Raw genomic sequence first — 23,511 nt, 5'->3', positions numbered from 1 at the left:
AAAGAAAGCAGAAGACACAAGAAAACGATGGAGGTTATTACACTAGGTCAAGAGATGTATCTTAAACCATATAAAACTGGCTATGGACTACATTTCAAATCTTACTTAGGATCAGCTTTATAAAAAAAAATTTGGAGTAAATTTACCCGATAGAGTTGTCACAAACATTAACTTAACCCATTAATACCCAAGCCGAATCTGGTAGAGATAGCCTTGAAATAACTATTGAGTTAATGTTATAGCTCAAAAATAATTTACACGTAATTTACACATATACTATTTCGATGATAGCTTGTCACTCAGTGAAATAGAAGACCATTCTATTATATTGAATAAATTACTGATTTTGTTCTCTTTATATACTTCAATATAAAACTGTAATACCATGACGAGGCGAAGAATTGCTGATTTGAATGAGATGCTTGACGGTGATGATATAGATGGTGACCATCATGTTGATATTGCATTTCTTCCAACAGAGCATGAGAGTTCAGATGAAAGTTCAAGTAATGAAGAAGAAGAATATATTTCACTTCGACCACTTCTTACAGGATCGTATGAACATATAAAGAGTTCTTATACTAGTGACCAGAAGTTACTAGAACCGAATCATAAGTATGATTGGCGTGATAATGCTTTGAATTATGACGATCTTCATAATGATAATCAGATGATGACTATGATCTTTCATCTATTTCATCATTTTACTCAAAAAGTTCTTAGGAATTGTTTGAACTCTTTTTTTCTCAATCAATGAAAAACTTTATTATAGAAGCTACTTCCGAAAACCACTTTGAATTAACCAATGATGATTTAGACCGATTCATCGTGATCATTATGATTACTATAGTCAATTCTAGGAAAAAGGAGTCTGACTATTGGTCCAACAAACGACTTTTGCAGTGTCCAATAATAAAAGAACTTATGCCAAGGAAAAAATTTGTAAAAATAAAAAAAACCATTAGGTTTTAGAAACTTCAAGACAAAGATGAAAAAGATAAAGTCTGGAAAGCCAGATATTTATTTGAATTATTTAGGGAAAATTGTATGAGATATGGATTTTTTGATTATAATTTGTCAATTGACGAAGTTATGGTCAAATATTTTGGACGATTCAGCATCAAGCAATGCATTAGGAACAAACCTATAAGATTTGGGATAAAGCTATGGGCACTATGTTCTTCAGATGGATATACGAGGTGTGATCAAAAAGTAAGGTGAATTTTTATTTTTCTCAAAAAATATTTATTTATTCATCAATTTTTATTTTATCTCCTTCAAAATAATCCCCCTCGGATATAATGCACTTGTGCCAACACTTTTTCCAATCCTCAAAGCATTTCAAAAAATCATTTTTTGTGATCTTGTTTAGTTCATCCTTCGATGCCGTCTTTATCTCCTCAATCGTGGCAAAACGCCGTCCTTTCATGGGCCTCTTCAGTTTTGGGAACAAGAAGAAGTCACAGGGGGCCAGATCTGGGGAATACGGTGCCTGTGGCATCGTTACTGTGTTGGTTTTAGCCAAAAATTCGCGCACAAGCAACGATGTGTGAGCAGGGGCGTTAACATGGTGCAAAAGCCAATTTTTATTTTTCCACAAATTCGGACGTTTCTGGCGGATTGCTTCGCGCAAATTGCGCATAACTTGCAGGTAATATTCCTTATTTACTGTTCTACCCTGTGGCAAGAACTCATGATGCACCACGCCCCTGCAGTCAAAGAAAACTGTAAGCAAAACCTTTACATTTGATCGAACTTGGCGTGCTTTTTTTGGTCTTGGTGATCCAGAATGCCTCCACTGGGACGATTGAGTCTTAGTCTCGACGTCATAACCGTATACCCATGTTTCGTCACCTGTTATAACCCTGTTGAGTAAATCTGGACCATCGTTGACGTCATTCAGTAGCTCTTGGGCGATGCTCATACGACGTTTCTTTTGGTGGAAATTGAGCAATTTCGGAACAAACTTCGCTGACACACGTCTCATGTCTAAAACACTCGTCAAAATTGATTGGCACGAACCAAATGAGATGCCAATATCATCAGCAATTTCTCTAATGATAATTCGACGATTTCCCAACACTATTTTCTTCACTTCTTCAACATTCTCATCAGTTGTTGATGTGCTGGGGCGTCCAGAACGAGGTTCGTCGTCGGTGTCTTCTAGGCCTTCTTGAAAGAGTTTATACCACTTGTAAACATTTTTTTGGCTTAAAGTAGACTCACCGTATGCCACTTTCAGCATTTCAAGTGTTTTGGAACATTTGATTCCATTTTTCACACAAAATTTAATGCAAACTCTTTGATCCATGTTTTTAGACAGCAGCAAATCGTGGAGCACGCAAAACACTTCTAACCTTGATGCCTCTCACAAACAAACCAAACATACTACAAAGCTGAAATTTGGAACGTATGTTCTAGACGAGTGTACCGACATAACCAAATAAAAAAGTCGAAGATCGAACGGACGTAGCCCGCTAAATTTCAAAATTCACCTTACTTTTTGATCACACCTCGTATATATGATTTAGATATATATACGGGCAAGTTTGGTACTGAATCTGAAAATCCTTTAGCTTCTGTTTGTTTGGGATCGAGAGTGATTATCAAATTACTTCAAAGGTTCCTGGAGACGGTTAAAAATGAAAATCTGGCAAAATATCATTTGTTTTTTGATAACTTCTTTACATCTCCAGATCTCATGATTCACTTAAGAAATATTGGATTATCAGCTACAGGAACTGTTCGTCAAAATCGCGTAAAAGCAAAAATCGATATGTCAAAGAAAGCTGATAGAGGAACAACTATCTCAGTTCATGAAGCCAATTCAAAACTGAATTACATAACGGTGATGGACTCAAAACCCGTATCAGTTCTCTCAACTAAATACGGAGATGAACCGAAAGTTGAAATGAAAAGATGGCATAATAAAACTAAACAAAAATTTCTCTTTCTTCAAGCTTTCTCAATGTATAATAGGCACATGGGTGGAGTAGACTTACACGACCAGCATTGTAATGCACTTATGCCTATAATCCGAAGCAAAAAATGGACGTGATGTCTCTTCATGAGACTTATTCAAGCTTCATTAGCTAATGCTACTGTTATTTACAATAAACTCCATCCAGATGAGAAGAAAGGTTCAAAAGATATTGTGGAGGAAGTTTGTGAATATTATATTCAAAAACTCGAAAATACTCATCGACCCAAACGACAGAAAAAAGTTAAAACTCCGACAGAGGAACATCAGATAAAGGTTAGGAAACGTAGAAAGTGTGACAACGAAAATTGTTCAGTATTGACTGAATATTGTTGTTCAAAATGTAATATTTATTTTTGCAAAACTTAGAGAAAATTATTCGTAATTGTTTTTAAGGATCTGTTTTGAAGAAAGTAGTTCTTTTACCCATAATGATTAACAAAAACAGTTGGGCCGAAAAAAATAATGTTAGAGAGGTTTTTGTCAGCATCACTTCTCAGTTTCAAATTGTTTATAACGAAATTACACCAACAAAATCGAGTCTGACAAAAAAACGCTACAGAGGTTTTCGCCTTGGTTTTTCCCGTAGAACCGATTGCCGTAAATAGTTTTTCAAAAAACTAAAACTTTTGTCAATTTGTTTAAATAACTTTTTATAAACAATTGGAAATGCAAAAAGAAAAAACACGCGTAAATTACTTTTGAGCTATAACATTAACTCAATAGTTATTTCAAGGCTATCTCTACCAGATTCGGCTTGGGTATTAATGGGTTAAACATATTTTTATTTGTCATAAATTATGTTTGAGCTACAGATATATTTTATCAAAAAAAATGGGATACCCCAGGTACGGTGTAGAAATCAATTATTTTGAGAAAAAGCAACTGATAAACTCAATTCTCCCAAAGTTATGTCTATTAGCCTACATTTGGTTGGGTAAGGGTGGTTTATGGGGGTTTGGTGGGTTAGAGGCAGGTTGGTTAGTTGAGGTAGCTCGCTCATGCATTGGATTAAATTATTTCAAGAAATAACAAACGACTAAATTTGTTTATCTTAGGGTTAGGTGGGTTAACCTGCTGATAGTTTGACGGGGGTGGTTTCTAGAGGGTGAAACACCCCTTAAATATTTTTTTTTTAAATCCGGAAACAGGTTAATTTGATTTTGGTATTTTCTCATTATCAGTGTGATTTTTAAATCACTCGAGCTGATTTACTATATTACATGTCGTAAAACAGTACAAAAAATAATGTATTTACCCTTATTAATAAGGGGGTTGCAACCCTTCGGTATAAATGTTATGTCCTTAAAAGCGCCTTTTTATAAGAAATTTTTTAACGTTGAGTTTACTGAAAAATATTCATTTGATGCTGAGAAATATTAAAAAAAACTGATTTTAGGGGTTGATTTTCAGGGTGGATTTCACCCCTTAAAAGCCCTTATGGGCCGATAAAAAAAACTTATCTAATTTTTTTTCAAGTACTACAACATATCCCAAAATCATGCAAATCGGTGAGGTCGGGTTGGGGTAGTTTCCTTGTCAGTGGCAACAATAGCATCTGAAATTATAGTAAATGAAACTAAATCAATATATACAACGATTACACTTCGAAAAGACATTTGTCTACCCATTAAACTCAATGATAAATACATTCAACAAAGCAACTACGTAAAATATTTAGATATACACCTAGATCGGAGGCTCACATAGAAAGAACACATATTTACAAAGCGCAAATAGCTAGAACTAATGTAGAGAAAATGTACTGGCTCATCAGTGGAAAAACGAAGCTATCAAATGAAAATAAATTACTGCTATACAAAGCTGTACTAACCAGTCTGGACTTATGGTTTACAACTATAGCGTTCTGCTTCAAACTCAAACATTGAAATTTTGGACAGATTTCATCCGTTATCAAATTACGTAGCATTATGCGGCCCCGTGATTCGTCCTAAATGAAATTTAAGAAACGATCTACAGGTTACAATAGTAAAAGCAGAAATATAACTCCCGACTCCAAAATAACCCAAAGAAACTTATCAGTAAACTTCTCAAGGCTAACTCTAACTAACATCAGATTCAATAAATGTAAACTCATGAATACATGAAAAAAATCCTGATTTATTTGATATATGCATGATTAGAAATTAAAAATAAGTGATAGAATCCTCACTGAAGTATTACTCTGAATTTCATGTTCATATAACAATATTGCAATAACATTTATTTATTGTCTTAAAATATTACACAGATTGTTAATAAAAAAAACAGCAGTCAAGGTCTGAACAACCATTTAACAGCGGATATATTTAAATATTTATACGAAGACCATGAATTTATGGAAATCAATCTTACCGAAGCATTCCAGAGACAAACCAAACACTACAATCTCCGCCGAAGACAATGGAAATCAAAATAGGTGACTTAGTATTCATAAAAATATATAATAAAAATAACAACATAAACGTCAAACTAGAACCAAATTACAAAGGTCCATTGAGTATTTTTAATTAACATTCTACAGTCATCTTTAAATTACGAACTAGTAAATATAGAACATACAAATAGACACACGTAAGTGACTTAAAGGAATGCCTACAAATTTCTGAGCCGTATATGGTCGAGGCGTGCGTAAACTCAGCAATGATAGATTCGTCAACGGTCGAAGTCATGTACGAGTAAGAGTTTAAGTAGTTGCAGAATTACCGATAGTCTGCCACCCATATAGTCTGTCTGCTTTGTCACCACCGACATTAAAAGAGAAACCAGTCATACAACGTCCAGAGACGGAAATTTGTCATATGGAAATTCTGCACCAATCCACTGATACCAGTCACCATTAAATTATAAAAAAATTACTTTATATACAGGTGAAAATCTCGACTGGGTAGATCGAGATTCATGGTACAATTATCAGAAGGCGAGATCTCTATGCCCGACAACAGCTATAAGTAGACCCAATAGGGGACATTGGACGGAGCCAAAAATTTTATCCACCCTCATACATCACCTTTAATTTCATGTTAAAAGATGTACGATATATTCAACATTTATGCTTAGTTGACAGTGTGTGTATCGCTCTTAGGTCTTGATGAACCTATTATATGGTTCGAGAAGTAGTACCGAGAGCTTTAGCGGCAAGCCAGCTTGGTGTCTTATGAAGACCATCGAGAAAATGCTCTGATCGGCTTGATAAAAAAAATCATCGCTAACTCGGCTGTCACATAAATTATCTCTTTCAAGATGCTAAGGTTAAGATCTATTCAAATTTAGAGAGGCACGAGGTTTCAACACTGAACATATAGTATATATAAGTTCTCAAGTTGGATCCCACTTGAGGAACACGATACTTCATTAGTACGATATCAGCAACGTGTGCGATTAAATCTGACCGAAATAATTAAACTAAAGTAGATTCTTTTAATATTTAACTAACCCACACTAATTAAAACTAGTGTAGACTAGAACAAAACTAGAACAAACTGTAATTGAAAGGTTGAAAAGTAAGAACAATAAAATTTGTATGTAAACTGAAGATATAACTTTGATATAATATCATTCCTTATAAAGTCTAAATATCTGCAATGGGTAATTTGAATAAAATTATTATAATATCTCAATAGGTAACATGACAATAGAACGATAAGAGGAAGTAGAAAGAGTAGAAAGTAGAGAAAGGACAATAATAGCACTAATAATAATAGTGCTAACTGAAATATAATATGTGGTCAATGCATACCAAACTATGCAAAGCTAATTTTGTTCTGTAAACAAGCTTTTTTAACGAAAGCATTTATTCATTCGCTATTTGCACAGTGAAATCCATGATAAAGAGTAATTTTAATTCCATCGTGTGTCATTTTTAAATTACTGTAAGACAATATTCATGATCAATAAAATATTTTTTAAATTGTTGTATGGAATAAAAGGAATAATAAAATCCATGATATATACGAACGATTTGTATGATATTCAAACAAAAAGATATAAACCTACTTACTTTTAATACATCTTCAATTTTTATTGCACCGTCTCTGTCATCATCAATTTTTCCCAATATCTCCGTTATTCTAGCCAATCGGTGATCATCTGGAATACTTTGAAGTTTTTTTATTGCAGCAGCCAGCTCATCTATTTTTATTAATTCAGCAGCAAACTTTGAATTTGATTTTTTTTCATCAGCAAGCATATTAATTTCTTTTTTCATTCTTTTTTCAGATAATTCTAATTCCAATAAAACATCATCCATTTTATTTATCATTTTATTAACTTTAGCAAAAAGTAATTTTGCACCCGTTGATACTTTAATATTCTCAACTTCTACGAGTCCTCGCGTTTCTGCTTTCAATTGATGAAATTCTTTAATATCTTCTTGATATTCAGCCATTTCTTCTTTAAGTTCTTTTAATTCCTCTTTTTCTATGGCCATTTTTTTCTTTTCCTAGATATAAATCAATCTCTAATTATTTACTGAATTTAATATAAATAATTAAAAAAATATAATAATAAAGGTAGTTTAGAAAAATTAATTTAAATATTAAAAACACAATTTTTTTTTGGCTGAAAATCAATGAGTCATTTATATAACTAATATTTATTTTTTCATTAATAATAAACTAATTATTTCTCCTGATTACTTCGATATAACTATTAAAACTAAAGATATTGTTAGTTTATTTTAAAAAATTCGGCGTTATCTAAAAATATTCAGGAAAACTAGCTATAAATCGATTTCTAATTAATAGTTTTCATCGTTTATGATCACATTTTTACGAAAAAAGTGTGTTCCACATTTTTGTTACATAGTAATTTATTAATATTCATGTATACATAGGTGTAAGTGGTAAAATGTTGCAATTTTTTTCAGATTATTGATAAGACTTTGTTATATACAGAAAAACAGCCTAAAACTTAGGGTAGATTATTTATATAGATGGATGGATTGTTAGATAGATGGGTGGCATGACACACGCTCTTTTCGAAGTTCTGAATTAGAATCTGGAAGCATCGCATCGCTTCGCAATGCTCCGTTTTCTTTTTGAACCGCGAATTTGCCGTATGTTAAGGAGTTTTTCGTACTTATAATAATAATGGAAGTAGATGGAGCAATTCTTAGCACAGATTAGTGTTCACCGGAAAAAATTACATGGAAATCATGTATATACTACGCTTGGCATCGATGTTTCCTCTGTTGTGTCCTATGATTATTAACTAATTGAAAATATTGCAAACTTCAACTCAATTCTTTTCTTTCAAATATAATGAAAAAAAGTTTTTGTAGTACGGGCTTTTATTTGTCTTTGAAAAAGTTACAAAATGGCCTATTTATTAAGAAAGAATTACTAAACCATATTTAAAAATCAAAAAATTATTTTTTTCAAAAAATTTGAACTTTATTCTTCATTTTGAAGGTCAAAAAGTAAAGTGATCTATATTAAAATATTTTTTCTTTATTCTACATAAATTAAGCTTTCAAATACCGTCGTAATTATTCCACTAGGACTGTCCGTTCGTGATTTATTTCATTTTAGAGATTTTGCAAACATTTCAAGTACGATGCGGCGTAGCAATTAAACAGAAATACTGATAAACATATTTGTATTGAGGAGTACAAATATATGAAATTTTGATGTACTAATACTAACTGAATAATGGTAAAAATTGAACTGTAGAAATCAGTATAAATATGTCACGATATGGAAAAGAATAATTTTATCGATAACCTTATATACATAAGGTGGGCCTTTTTAAGTGAAGTACTCAGATATTTTGTTCCGATTAAAGAATTGCAAAAAATTTTTTATCTAAACAATCATTATCACGATAATTCGTTTGGCTTACATGGACTGGTGTTATTGCTAGCGAGATTACCTGATCTTAAATCTTCAGATTTTTATGTGTTGGTTTTTTATGTAACGTTTGAGTCTTTCTCGCGTTATCAAATAGATAGCTCGGACTCTTTCTATTGTATTTGTAATCGCGTTTCCGAGAGTAGCAAGAAGTTGACACGTATATATTCTATAAGAAATGAGATATCAGAATTTATCGAATAGCAAACGCAAAGTTTTCTATTTCGATGAATCGTTTTGAAATACAATTGAGTGTGATTACATCTATCGGGGAGAGGCCCGACAGCACCGCAATCAATACTCAATTTAATTTCTTAACAGTTAGTAAATCTGAGGAGAGGAGCTAGGGCTACTTTTTTCTTACAAGAGAGGTAGTCTTATGAGTTGAGCACTTAGGTATCGACAGGAGAGGAATTAGCAGGCTAACCACTGAATCAAGAAATTAGTCTTAGTAAATTGCTGAGCTTTTATTTCCAATCAATGCTCGCGCTGCTAAGCAAGGTAGGATAGTGAATCCTCTTGCCGCAGCGACGAGCGAATTTATACTTGCGAAATCGGTTCCTTTCTACGCTTGGTAGCCCCTACCACGCTATTTTTGAAATTGATACAACCTTTGCACATGTTTTGTCGCAAAATGGCTCGATCGAAATAGCAATTGTATGATTTAAAAAGTTAGATATGAAATAACGAATTTTTGAACATAAATCGTTTCTCGAGGAAAAATCGCTTTTTAGAGTTATAAGTAATACAGTTTGATAATCAAATAACGCCAATTTTAGAATAAATTTACGGAAAATTTTTATATAAAAAAATCGCTAGTGATTAGTGGAATATTATTTAAATTAAAAACGATTAATATAGCTATCCACTTTTGAATAATAATTAAAAAACGAATTTGCAAATTTCTTTTTTAGCCATTTAAAAATCAGGAAATTAGTGACAATCATTATCATTAATTTAACAGATATATACAATCGACTCGGTATCTAATAACGCAATTTTAATTGTTTAAATAAATTATAAATTTTTTATTTATTGATAACTCAGTGAAAAATTGGTTACCAAAGTGTCAAATTCTTGCTTCTCTGTTTCAATACGTTACGAACGTAATTGCATATTCGAATTAACAATATAATTATTTATTGCAAAATAACTAAAACTATTAACTTGTAAATTAAATTAAACTAATAAATACGGATTTGAGAACTATAAGAACATGAAATTCAAGATCAGCGCATCAAAATTAACTAAAAAAATGCTTTTGTTTATTTGAAAAAATTTGCAATTGTCGATTTTGCATTGTAAACAATAAATTTCCCACGGTCGTGACGTCACGCTCCTTATATGGTCTTGTTTTCGCTGAGTGGCCCTAACACATTTACATATGGGTAATTCTAGGCTATTTCGATTGACTTGTAACCCTTAGGTTACGGATTTTTTTTTAATTTGGCACAATTGTTGTACACATAAAACTGAGATTTTTCCCAAATTTTGGAGACGATACATTAATTATATCAAAAGTTATTAACAATTAAAGAAAAATGATAAAAAATTTTCAAACAGCTATATTTTAAAAACTAATAAAGATATCGAAGTCGGATTTTTTTCAAAATACTTATAATGCCTTAAAATTTCGAAATAATTACAACAATAAACAATAAAAATTTTTTCGAAAGTTATTAACTTTTTGTTTAAACAATTGCTAATATCTCAAAAAGTATATATTTTTTTTTTTAAATTCTTGCTGCTACGTATTCCTGAGGATTTTTGCTATAGAAATCAATCATAAAATTCGAGGGCCCGACGTATCGGAAAGCGTAGCCCTAATCAAAAGAAGACGCCTCGGCGTAAGGCTGCGGTAGCGCTCCAGTGGACTCACGGTCGAAAGGTACTTTAGCTTTAATCTAAAAAACTAATAAAGATACCGAATCGGATTTTTCCCAAATTACTTATAATACCTTGAACTTTCGAAATAATTACAACAATAAACAATAAAAAAATTTTTTCGAAAGTTATTAACTTTTTGTTTAAACAATTGCTAATACCTCAAAAAGTATATTTTTTTTTTGAAAAATTCTTGCTCCTACGTATTCCTGAGGTTTTTTGCTATCGAAATCAATCATAAAATTCAAGGGCCCGACATATCGGAAAGCGTCCCTGCTATAAAAGTTCAATTGAAAACCATTGAAGAATTTCTGAATGGTTTTCAATCTTCGATCTGAACACTCCAAATGACCATTGAATATGATTCCTCATCCAACAAGAAATGTCAAGATATTAAATACTATTGGTTCCAATAATATAGATTACTATTGATTCCTAATCGAGATTAATCATTATCAATAGAAAAATATACTATTAAAGTAATGGTTTTCAATAGGATTCAATGAAATTTCTCATGTATGTTACCCAATCGATTTCAATGGTAAAATTCGTGGTCAAATCGAAGATTTGAAACAATTCGAATGCGATAATCAATTTGATTGAATTGATATCAATGGTTTGTTATTGCAACATTCAAGTCTCGTATCGTTGAATAATTTTCAATAGTTTTGAATATGAAAGTCCTAACATTTCAATAATATGCAATAGAAAATATCAATCTAATTGATAATATCCAAAGCATAAGATACGATTCTTCAATTATAGTATCGAACAACTATTCAAATTTATAAAAAATCATTCAATTATGGAAATTTTTTCGTTCATCATCTAATGAAAAATTATAGAATAAAATTATATTTGATAAGTTTGTAGAATGAAGGATTATTCAAAACTATACAAACAACTTCTCAATAGAATACGATTGAGTTTTACTTGCATTTACCAATCATTAGATTTCATTAAAAAATATTCAATTGAAAATATTTGAAATTTTTTTGTTTGCCTTTCATAAGAAATTATAGAATACTATACCTCATTGAATGCGATTAGGTTATTTTTATATTGACCAATCATTAAGATTAAAAAGAAAACTATTAAATGAAATATTGCTAAAGTTACAGTATTGCTTTTGCTCATATTGGCATATATGGAAAACCATTCTATAAAATATTATTGACCAACCGTGTAATTGGATAAAAATTAATATCCATATAATATGATTCAATAAAATATGATTGGACAATTATTGTATCGAAAAATTATTAAAATTCATAGAAAGATATACAATAAAATATCATTGATTAATTATTTTATTGAACTGTGATTGATATTCATTCAATGCAATTGGATAGATTATCATTGAAACCATTCCTATACAAAGTATTATTCAGAAAGATTGAATTCTATTAAATTTAATGGTAAGTTTTACTATTAGTTATGCTTACCATGAAGTATTATTGAAAATCATTCAGTTTCAATCGTCATCGGAACATTGAACCATTCAGTTCATTGATTACCATTGAATATGAATGATCCCGAATAGGAATGAATGGAACTTTTTTAGCAGGGGTAGCCCTAATCAAAAGAAGATGCCTCGGTGTCCGGTCGCTTTCGACCGTGAGTCCGCTGGAGCGCTACCGCAGCCTTACGCCGAGGCGTCTTCTTTTGATTAGGGCTACGCTTTCCGATACGTCGGGCCCTCGAATTTTATGATTGATTTCTATAGCAAAAATCCTCAGGAATACGTAGGAGCAAGAATTTTTCAAAAAAAAAATATACTTTTTGAGATATTAGCAATTGTTTAAACAAAAAGTTAATAACTTTCGAAAAAAAATTTTTATTGTTTATTGTTGTAATTATTTCGAAATTTTAAGGCATTATAAGTATTTTGAAAAAAATCCGACTTCGATATCTTTATTAGTTTTTAAAATATAGCTGTTTGAAAATTTTTTATCATTTTTCTTTAATTGTTAATAACTTTTGATATAATTAATGTATCGTCTCCAAAATTTGGGAAAAATCTCAGTTTTATGTGTACAACAATTGTGCCAAATTAAAAAAAAATCCGTAACCTAAGGGTTACAAGTCAATCGAAATAGCCTAGAATGACCCATATATGTGAGAAGAGCGCCATCGCTCAATTACCGCTTTTCTTTGATTTTCTCGTGCACGACGGGTTGTTATTTTGCAGAGGGAGAAAAGGGACAAATCAGACTGGACCGTTACATTTAAATAAATGTAGTCTTCGCATAAGAACTAATAAGAGAAGACATAATGAAAAGGGTTCGAGTTGCTTGTAGACAAATTTCACGTGATGTTTTATTAGAAACAGTTTAAGAATTCCGAACGATTGAAATGTGCATTCAAGAACAAGGACGTGTATTTGAATAATTGCTGAAAGATCTTTCATAAATCCGCTTTTAATTCTAACATAAGTAACATTATTTTGAGAGTAAATTTTTTGTTATTAATATTTTTTTATAATGCTTTGTGATTCCAGATATTAATAATAATTTATTTCATAATAAATAAGATCTGTAATTATAATGATTTACTGTACATTTGGTATGAATGATTTACCCTATCTAAGCCCCTCCCAAAATAAAAGCTCCCTCAAAATGACCGTTGAGAGTCTGTCAGGTCGACAAGTAATGAATAATGAAAACTTCAGTTTCCAGACTCTTCATAATCGGAATAAAAAATGTGATTCCCATAGAAAAAATAATAATAAACTTAAAATGACCATGAAAAGTCTTCCGGATCTCGCATAAAAAGATCATTTGAACGTAGAATTTTCCTTATCTATCCGATTCCAAGGTTAAAAGTAGAGGTCCTACTAATAAAACAAAGTTAACCTTGAAATGACTTAATGGTTCCATCGACCCCACACGTAATACGTAATCTAAACGTCCAAATTTCTGCTCATTTCAAATTTGTGTAACTCCATACGAACATTCGTAATAAACATATGTTCGTCGATAATGTGGAAAACCGCCTTCAGCCATAGTAGTTTTTTGTTGAAATTGTTTAAGAAAATTTTTAGAGCATTTACCATCTTTTATACACCCATCACCTCAGGGTCCATGAATCATGTTTTTCATAAAGATATCGAATAAACGTGGATGTTTTATTTTAATTGGTATTTCAGCTGATATAAATTTATCAACAATGTCCGGCATTGTAATAATTTTTTATTCCTGTTCTAATGTAATCAGTAAGTGCATATGTAGCCATCCTCGTTTCTGAAATTCAATGACATATACGAAAAATGCAACTTTTCCAAAGAAACTGTTCTTGATAACAATGTTAAGTAAACGATCTTCTTTTAAATCGAAAATTCTAGCAACTAAATCTGGTCTATCAAAAGTTTGTTGTCCCCGTAATAAATATTCTGTTATTTTATGCCAATTGAAGTTACATGTCCTTGTCAGAAAAATATCAGGTTCTTCTGTTTCATTTACAATAGCCATAGCATCTTGATAGCATTGTTGCATATATCGTGGGAATCTATTAAACAATGAAGGAAGAATTGTAATTATATAATTAATAAAACTGTAGTTTTACCTACATTCAGATCAGTTGCACAATTACTCATATAAACATGTAAATCTTCATATGTATCAGCACGTAATTCTTTTTGATGCTTTTTGCAATATTGAATTCTATCTTTTTCAATTTTTACGTAACTATCTACTACCCATTGCTAAAAAGTCTGCGTCCTCTTACAAAAGAATTGAATTCATTTTCTCTGTTAGCTAATCTATATTTAGTGTAATCCAAATGTGTAATCCGATGATGTTGGTTTATGCGAAACATATTCTAATGCCAACCATGCGAACCATATGGATAGAATGAAGGATAAATCCATGATCCCACATTTGGATCCATGGATCTGATAAATTTTAACTTTTTCGTGTTTTTATTCCTTATTGTAATATATACTCCAGGTATTTCTCCATCAGCAGTTGTTGAAATATTGCAGTAACTTCATTTACTCGTCGAAAATTATATCTTCGACTATCTTGATCCGGTTTTAATGAAAAAAAAAGCTTCAATTCAGACGGAGATGAATCATTTGTTATATCTGTAATCATTTGCTACATACGTATTTCTTCTTGCATAAACTCATAAAATTTTGCATAAATGTTGTTATTACAAATAATACCATCTAAAATTTCCATCAACTGATAATGTATAGCAGGATTTTGTTGAATTCTATAAACTAAAGCTTCATGCTAATTAATTATAAAAAGTTGTCCATACGAAGGTAATTGTTCATCGCTGGGATATAAAAATGTATTTATTTCAAAATATACTCGTCCTTAGAATTTTGGAACAGTATGGACCTGATTGTTGCGTTTGAAAATTAACTAAATTAGCATTGAATGAAGCGAAAGATAAAGAATGGTTATATTTACGTATAAGTTAAAAAAACAGCATGACTTATTATGTTCTCCATTGAACAAATTTAAGAGATCAGGCGGGAAATCTGATGATAGATCCAATTTCACAGATCCATGAATACAACAATTATTGAAAGATAATTTTTTGTTCGAAACTTTTTCATCTTTAAAATATTTAGCTTGGCAATGTTGATATAAAACATTCATTGACCCTAGATAATCTTGTTGAATTGTAGTCTCGTTCAAAGTAGAATGATTATCAATGATATGTTAGTGATCGACATTTGTAAGCTGCTCAAAAGTATAATTGTTGTCAATGATACGATGCCGAGCGGCATTTCATCGGAAATGTTTATTTTCTGTTCTCTTTGTTTTCTGTTTACCCGTCTATAATTTTGCAAAGTTTTATTTTCATTATCTGTATTATTGGTTTATTCATATTTGGATTGTTGTCAACGGTACGTTGGAGAATGACATTTCATCAATGATGTTGATTTTCTAATTTTTTTACTCATCTGTTATTTTTAAAAGTTTCGTTTTCGCTATCTGTATTTCTTCGTCTACCTATATTTCATGAATTAGTTAAAAAGGAAATTACAATTTTGTTTTAATAAACTTAATTTATTCAATTGTAAACACGTAGAAAATTTAGATTTTACCAAAAGAATTAATATTGAAGTATGAATGTCAAAAATATTCGAGTCACTGAAAAATAGAAAAAAAGTGAAAATAAAGCTTTTTTCTCGAAGAAACAAAAATATCTTTTATAATAGTTCGTAATCTTTATTTATTTTATAACGAAAGTAGATATGATGCAAAATATATTTCGTTCATATATTATTTGGTTATTCTTGTTTAGATTTGATTCGTCAACGGAATGGTTTAGCTTGGTTTGACTTTGGCTTGTTTATATATGTTATGATATATATTTCAATCACATTGTATATATGTATGTGTATATATTAAAATCTCTTTACTTAAAAATATCGATGTAATACAGCTATAACGTAATTATCATTATTCTGTAATAAAATATTATGATTAATCTCTCGCAAACAGGCGAACACCTGAAACAGAAAATAGCAATAATGATAAATTTAACTGTTATGTAAAGAAACATATTAGAAATAATATAAATATAATTATTAATATATTGTATATAATGAGCTTACCATAAATTTAGTGAGAATTTTATATGATATATAAGAGGTGTGTCGATTTGTTTTTCCTTGTACAATGTTTAGCTATCCACGAAAATATTACTCGATGATTTGAGTAAGTACATAGATTTTGTGTTTATTTTTATAAGAGTTTTTCCCCCCTTTTTTTTATTATGTATATATTTATTGTTTTAGCTTAATGATTATCAGCATACTCGTACTGTAAAACGTGCCAAGCGGTGTGATTTGCCCGTGCCCGCTTCACCCAGGCCGGGCACTAGGAAATATTTACGTATATGTGTGACTACTTAACTTTTTGGTTTTCTGTTTTTGTGAATAATATTTTTATCTTTTTTTTCTAGTTCTAGAATTGGGCAACCTTGCGAACTTTGAGAAAATGCAACCGCTTGACACGCACCTCCTATTATTTAGAAGAATATGGGCCGGGCGAGGATACCTGGAGTCTTTGTGATCTTTCTTTTATACTGCATGTACTGTAATGGTTTTCAACGTGTATACGAGAAAATGGAAGTTTTCTCGTATATGGAAGTTTTTAGTGATTTTTATAATGTATATATAGGTCCAAGCATTCCTCATAGGTATACTTATAATTGTATTTGAAATAAAATAAAATATTTATAAAACATGTGTTATGTAGTTGATGTGATCCCTTCGGATCCAGGTGAGTGCCCAACGTGGCGCGAGAAAACGAAAAGAAAAGAAAATTTCAGTATTAACAATAACTCATTCTAAGCTGAATAAAGTTGTTTTTGCAATTGAAAGATCTGATCTGGAGAGGGTGTTTGATGGTCTTTTTGATATGGGAGGGGAAATTTTTAATGAGGATATCTGAAAGTTTGGTATTATCTTCATTTCTTTGAGTTCGGATTCTTTTTCTCTATTTGTTCCTTCTTGTATTATGTTAATTTTCGGAGTATATTGGATTGTCGTTGGAAAATGTGTGATGGAACTGAAGAGGGCTCCTAATAAGTTTATTGACCAGCCATAAATTCTATGTAACGTGTATCCTCTGATTATTGTGTTTTTGTAGTCATTTTTCCCATGTGAAGGATAATTAATAGCATAAAGATTGCGGAGGCGAATGTTGTTTGGGCTAAATCGGGTTGGGAGTAGACTCCACTTGTTCCTAAGCCCTCAACTGATTCAAAAGTTCATCCTATTTTTGTATTAGGTTTTAGCTGATTTGGTGGTAAGGATTTTGTAGATGTTAGTGTGAACTTTATCCATTTATTTTCGATTTTTTAGTGGAGGTATTATGGAGTTGCAATCAATTTTCATTCCTATTTTTATTAGAATATGTGTTTTTGGTGTCAAAGACCATGTCTCATTTCCACGTTGTACTGGTAAATCTTTATAGCAATCATTTGTATCTATAATTTTTACTGTTGTAGGTATACATTTTATAATGTGAACTACATCTCCAGATATCTTAGCCATATAACCTGGTTGTTTCACAATGTTATAAGCAAATTCATCTGGTGAAAGTGTTACGATGGATAAGGAGTTTTGGATTATTTTTCTTTCAATTTCGCATTTTTCTGTTACTAAGTAAATGTATAAATTATTTGTTTGGATTTTTAAATGCCTTTTAACAAAGACAAATTTGGAGTTTATATATGTAAATAGGTCAAGATTTACTTTGTTTTCCTTTCTAATACCTGGTTCTCACCCCGGAGGCTGGAGTTCGATTCCCAATACCGGAACCAATTGTTACGTGCTAGTTATTAAATTAATAATCAACGCGTATCAATATACATTTATAATATATTATTTGTTACTATACCTTGAAAGACTTGTTAAAAGAAATATCTGTTGATCCAGTTAGAGTTCACGTACTGATATTTAGAATAAACCTTAGACAGATTTCACTTTTAGAATAATATTTATTGAATAGGTGGCAAATTTTTAATATATTTCATTCGTAATTGTGAGTGAATGAATTGTGAGAAAGAATTTCGAAAACTTTGCAAAAATACCTTGCGAGACGTAACAAAGGTATTCACTGTAAAAAAAATAATTTATAAAATATTGTTACGTTACTTATAAAAACTAAGCTGATATTCTCAATTTTATATAATTAATTTAATGTACTTTTAAATACATAAATATTAACTAATGTTTAATGCATAATGGAAAAACAACTGCTCCGTATTCTTTTTCAGCAAATATCTTTTTTAACCTTATTCCATGGGCAACTTTAGTGATATTTCATCTTCTATAGATATTAACAATGTATTTAAACATTAAATATAGAGATTTCGAACTAAATCAGAGCAAATCAAAATCGATTTCAAAGCAGAATTAATAAGGCTTTTTAAAAAAATTTAACAGTAAGGCCGAGAAAGGGCAATTGGTGACAATGAAACACATGTTAATATAAGCTACTATTGTAGTTAATTAAGGTTTTTGAATTTATACATATATATTGAGTTCACAATATTAAACGAAATATTATAAATTAAATTTTATATGAAATTTACCTTTTTGCGGTTGAAAGTTGCTTCAGTTCACAATTCATTTCACTTGATTATGATGGATATTTTAAAATTAAATTAAATTATCTCCGTGCTGTTTGATAGAAAGAACAATTTGTTAGTTAGATAGACACTATGTCACGTAACTATTATTATTAAGACGATAAACTAGAAGAAGTAAAACTCAATCAGTGTAAAACAATATTTGAATTCATGATGTGTACTGTGATCTTGGTATTCCAATCGGTGATAGCACTAATTCCATATACTGATTTCAATTTACTTTCAGTTTTTACGATGATGATGAAAATTTCAGTTTAAAATTTCATTACGTATGGATTATAAATTTGTCTGCATCAGTCAGAAATCAAATAAAAAAAAATCACAACAAATTATATCTTTGTGATCGCTGTCTACACTATTTTCAAGATGAAGTAATATTTCAAGCTTAAGACACAGGAGATACGAGGGTTATTTGACAAGTACCTAGCCTACAAATAAAAACATCAAAATTTTGTAAAAAATAAAATTTATTTTTCTATATAGTCTCCTTTTAGTTGAATACACTTGGTCCAGTGGTGTTCCAATTTTTTTAACCCTGTTGAAAAAAATGTTTTTTCTTGGTCTGTAAAATAGGCCTTTCCGTGGTGGCGATACATCGTTGTTGAAGTGGAATCTCTTTCCGGCGAGTGAATTTTTTAGGTTCGGAAACAAAAAAAAGTCGCATGGAGCCAAATCTGGAGAATATGGGGGCAGCAGCTCATAATGTAATTCGACCAATTTAGCCGTGGCGACTGCAGAAGTGTGAGTCGGTGCATTATCGTGGTGGAAAAGCACTTTCTTTTTAGACAAACGGGACCGTTTTTCTTTTAACCCATTAAGTCCCAAATGGACGATTTTTTTCTACTGTTTTGATCAATTGATTTTCTAAATGTGAAGTCGGTGTTAAAAAAATAGGGAAAGGACATTTCCGACGTAAAATTGTCTGAACTTTCGATCTACGTTGTCAGAATTTTGAAAAAATGCATATTAACAAATTTATAATTGTTTATTTAACAAACAATGCGAAATTTTGAGTGGTAAAAATTTTTAAATCCTTGTTTTCGAGTTGAATCTAAATGTAGATCTTTATGAATAGCACATAAAAGGCGTCCTCGCATCCTGGACTTTAAGTTATAGTGGTAGGTTTTTCGAAATTCAACATGGCGGCATCCAATATGGCGGTTCAAAGAAGGACATTTTTTGCTACTTTGCGTAATTTTTTGAAAAATAATATTTTTTTACCAATATTTATGAAACTTCGTATATAGGGGTTTTTTGGGCCGCTGATTACAAATTAATCATCAGATTTTTAAAATTCAAGATGGCGGATCCAATATGGCGGTTGAAAAACGAAAAATGATGGCAAGATGGCAGATTCAATATGGTGTTACGTCCTGAGACGTAAAATTAAATCATTTTGAGATCAACGGCAATCATGCGAATTGAAAGTAGCAAAATAAGCACAAAATGTATTTCACCTACTTTTTTTTATTTTACGAAACGCAAAAATTAATAAATCAAATTCAGCAGAAAACTCAATTGAGAAATTGAAAGATCAACTTGATTACTCGACAACTAAATGTAAGTCAGTTAGCCAATATATAAAACAGCGTCTCAATTTTTTAGCCAGTTGATTCGCGACTCGCGACAATTCTACTGTACCAGTTGACTCTGCCACTCATTGAGTGAAATCCAATTATTAAATAAAGTGTTATTAAATATTATTAAATAAAGTGTATCAAGTTCATTTCTATAATTTCCATACGAAATATTCTCAATAATAAAGAAACCAATTTAAGAAGAAAATAATATAAAGGAACAAGGAGTAAGATAATAATTTATCAACATCTTCAACAATATATATATATAACCCAGGTAAGTCCTGTCATTATACATATTATATCATAATCATACCGTGATAAAATAAATTTTACTCATATTAAACAAATACATGTCACGGCTACGGAGTCGCGACATAACAAATTGGTTCCGGTACCGGGAATCGAACCCGAGCCTCCTGGGTGAGAGCCAGGTATCTTTATATAACAAATTGGTTCCGGTACAAAAAGGGTGTTTACTTTGCATCAAGTAAAACTTAAAAAAAAAAAAAAAAAAAAAATTAAATTTTAATGAACAATAAAGATTCTTCTAGTTCTGACAACGCGAAAAGACTTACGCGACTGCAAGTAAAAACTAAACCAGAATTAAAAAGCGGTACAAATCCTTTTAAAAAATCAAATAAACTCGCGCGTTCTCCTCCTAGAACAAATAGCGAGAACAATAAAATAAAAATTTCAGAAAATCTAGAGAAGTTAAATAAACAAATAACACAAGAAAAATTAATTGATATATTAGACACCGATATTCCAGAAGAAAACTCACAACAAAAATTAACATTAAATTTTGAATATCCGAATTCACCGTCGAATTTAGACTTCACTTTCGATCAAAATTACGACTCTTCATTTAATAATAACGAATACACGGACATCGGTGGTATTTTAAACGAACAAAGTATTTGTAGTGAGTCAAAAAACTTAATAAACAAAAACGAAAATTTCGACAATTAGTGCCTTATAATTCAAACATCCAATTACAGAAAACTGAACAAATCGAAAATATTAATACGAAAGCAAACGTCAGCGAAATGTCGCAACCGCTGAGATTACCACTCAAGTATGTCGCGGATTTAGTCCCACAGTTCGACGGCAAAAACATAACACTCAGCGAATATATCGACAAATTAAAAACTGCAAAGTCAATAGTTTCTGAAATAGATGAATCAAATTTAATACCAATTTTAAAATGCAAGCTAAGTGGAGAAATTTATAAAGCATTAGCTAATATAAAAATCAATAAAATAGACGATTATATTAAAGCTATAAAACAATTATTTTCTTCTTTAGATAATATTCATAGTTTATACGGGAAACTTACGGATATTATTTAAAAACCAAACGAATCAGTTCTTACATATGCAAATCGGTTGAAAGATCTAGTTGTACAGATCAAAGAATTAAAAAAACTACAAGTAGATACTGATGAAACCTTTAAGGCATTTGAAAAAACAATAAATGAAGACGCATTAATAAATTTTAAAAATGGCTTACAACAAAATATTCGAATAGAATTAAAAGATTATAACAATTTAAGCACTGCTGTACAAGAAGCCATACAAATCGAAACAAAATTCAAAAAACATAAAATATTAATGGGTGGAATTACCGACATTACCCAAAACACACCTGATTCAACTACCGTTTCGGCAAATGTTAATAATATTTACAATTGTCAAATTTGTGAAAGCTACAATCATGAAGCTTTATTTTGTCACAACGGGTCATGCGTATATTGCAAATCTAACGACCACCTATCAAACAATTGTAAAGTGGCAAAATCAAAAATCGAACTCATATGCAAATTTTGCAATGCTAAAGGACACTCAATAGACGGTTGCAAATTTAACAAAATAAAAGGAAACCATTGCCAATACTGTCAAGTGATGGGACATTCTGTCATACAATGCCCATTCATTACAGAATACGAAGTATGTTGGAAATGTAAAGAAAGTGGACACAGCCCATACACCTGTTTAAAACTTCTTAAAACACCAGATCCTTGTGCGGCTTGTGACAGTACAGGACACACAGTATTGAATTGTCCAAATGTAACATGTAAACGTTGTAATAAAATCGGCCACTCGGTAAAATTTTGTCCAAACTCAGACGAAATGAGAAATTACAGAATCGCAGCGTGTGCAATTTGCAACGAAGAAAGTCATGAAACAAACGACTGCAAATTGGTAAAAATTTTGAACACCTACACTAAAAACAATAGAAGCAATGATAACAGAGATAATACAAACTCAAATTTTAATAACAATATACGTAGAAATGGAAACAACGATTACAACAGTAGACCTACACGATATAATAATTTTGGAAGAAACAACGATACAAAATGCGACTATTGTCACATGCGAAATCACACAATCGAAAATTGCTTAAAAATAAAAGCACTTGAGAAAAATGCAAAAAAAAGCATTGTATGTTCTTATTGCAAAGAAACAGGTCATAAAATCGAAGCATGTCCAATTATAAAATCACTAGAGAGCAGTCAAGAAAAATTCTGCTCAATTTGCAAACGAACGGACCATACAGACTCACAATGCTTTAGACAAAATAATCAGGGAAACGAATAGATTCTTCCGAAATCAAGTGCACGGAAGAACAACATAGTGAGTCACTTACTACAGAAGCAAAAAGCAATATAATGACAACACTATACGTTGAAACTGCTGACACAAACGAACTTGACATAATTAACTCAGCAAATCAAAATAACGTGAAAATAACAGAAGAAAAATTATGTTTCGAATGTAAAGAAAACGTAGAATTCAAAAATACATTCAAAACTAAAGTATCAATGTATCTTTTAAAATTAGAAAATTTATTACAATATATACAAATACCAAATCCATTTTCAAGCATTAATTTCAACTTACTGGTTGATAGTGGAGCTCAAATAAACATTATAAAAAGTAACCAAATACCAGCAAACGCCATACTAGATTCCGAGAAAATTGCACTATCAGGAATTACTGACAAAACAATAGAAACATTAGGACTAGTAAAAATAATCATCAATGGATTATTAGTCGATTTCCACGTTGCTCCAAAAGAATTTTCAATTCCTTAC

General features: G+C 30.9%; 1 protein-coding gene across 3 annotated transcripts in view; it reads right to left on the bottom strand.

The window, feature by feature from the left end:
* Positions 1–23,511, bottom strand: part of LOC131672486 (mitochondrial proton/calcium exchanger protein) — a 581,097-nt gene that overhangs the window by 196,076 nt on the left and 361,510 nt on the right. For all 3 annotated transcript variants that reach the window (XM_058949751.1, XM_058949759.1, XM_058949742.1), the window contains exon 6: positions 6,981–7,421. In XM_058949751.1, the coding sequence (XP_058805734.1) occupies positions 6,981–7,421 (441 nt within the window). The remainder of the gene's footprint in view (positions 1–6,980; positions 7,422–23,511) is intronic.

The sequence above is a fragment of the Phymastichus coffea genome, unplaced genomic scaffold, assembly GCF_024137745.1.
Source record: "Phymastichus coffea isolate CEN01 unplaced genomic scaffold, Cenicafe_Pcof_1.1 PCOF00012, whole genome shotgun sequence".
NCBI classification, from domain to species: Eukaryota; Metazoa; Arthropoda; class Insecta; order Hymenoptera; family Eulophidae; genus Phymastichus; species Phymastichus coffea.
The sequence above is the reverse complement of the archived record's forward strand: the minus strand, read 5'-3'. Positions and strand labels throughout refer to the sequence as shown.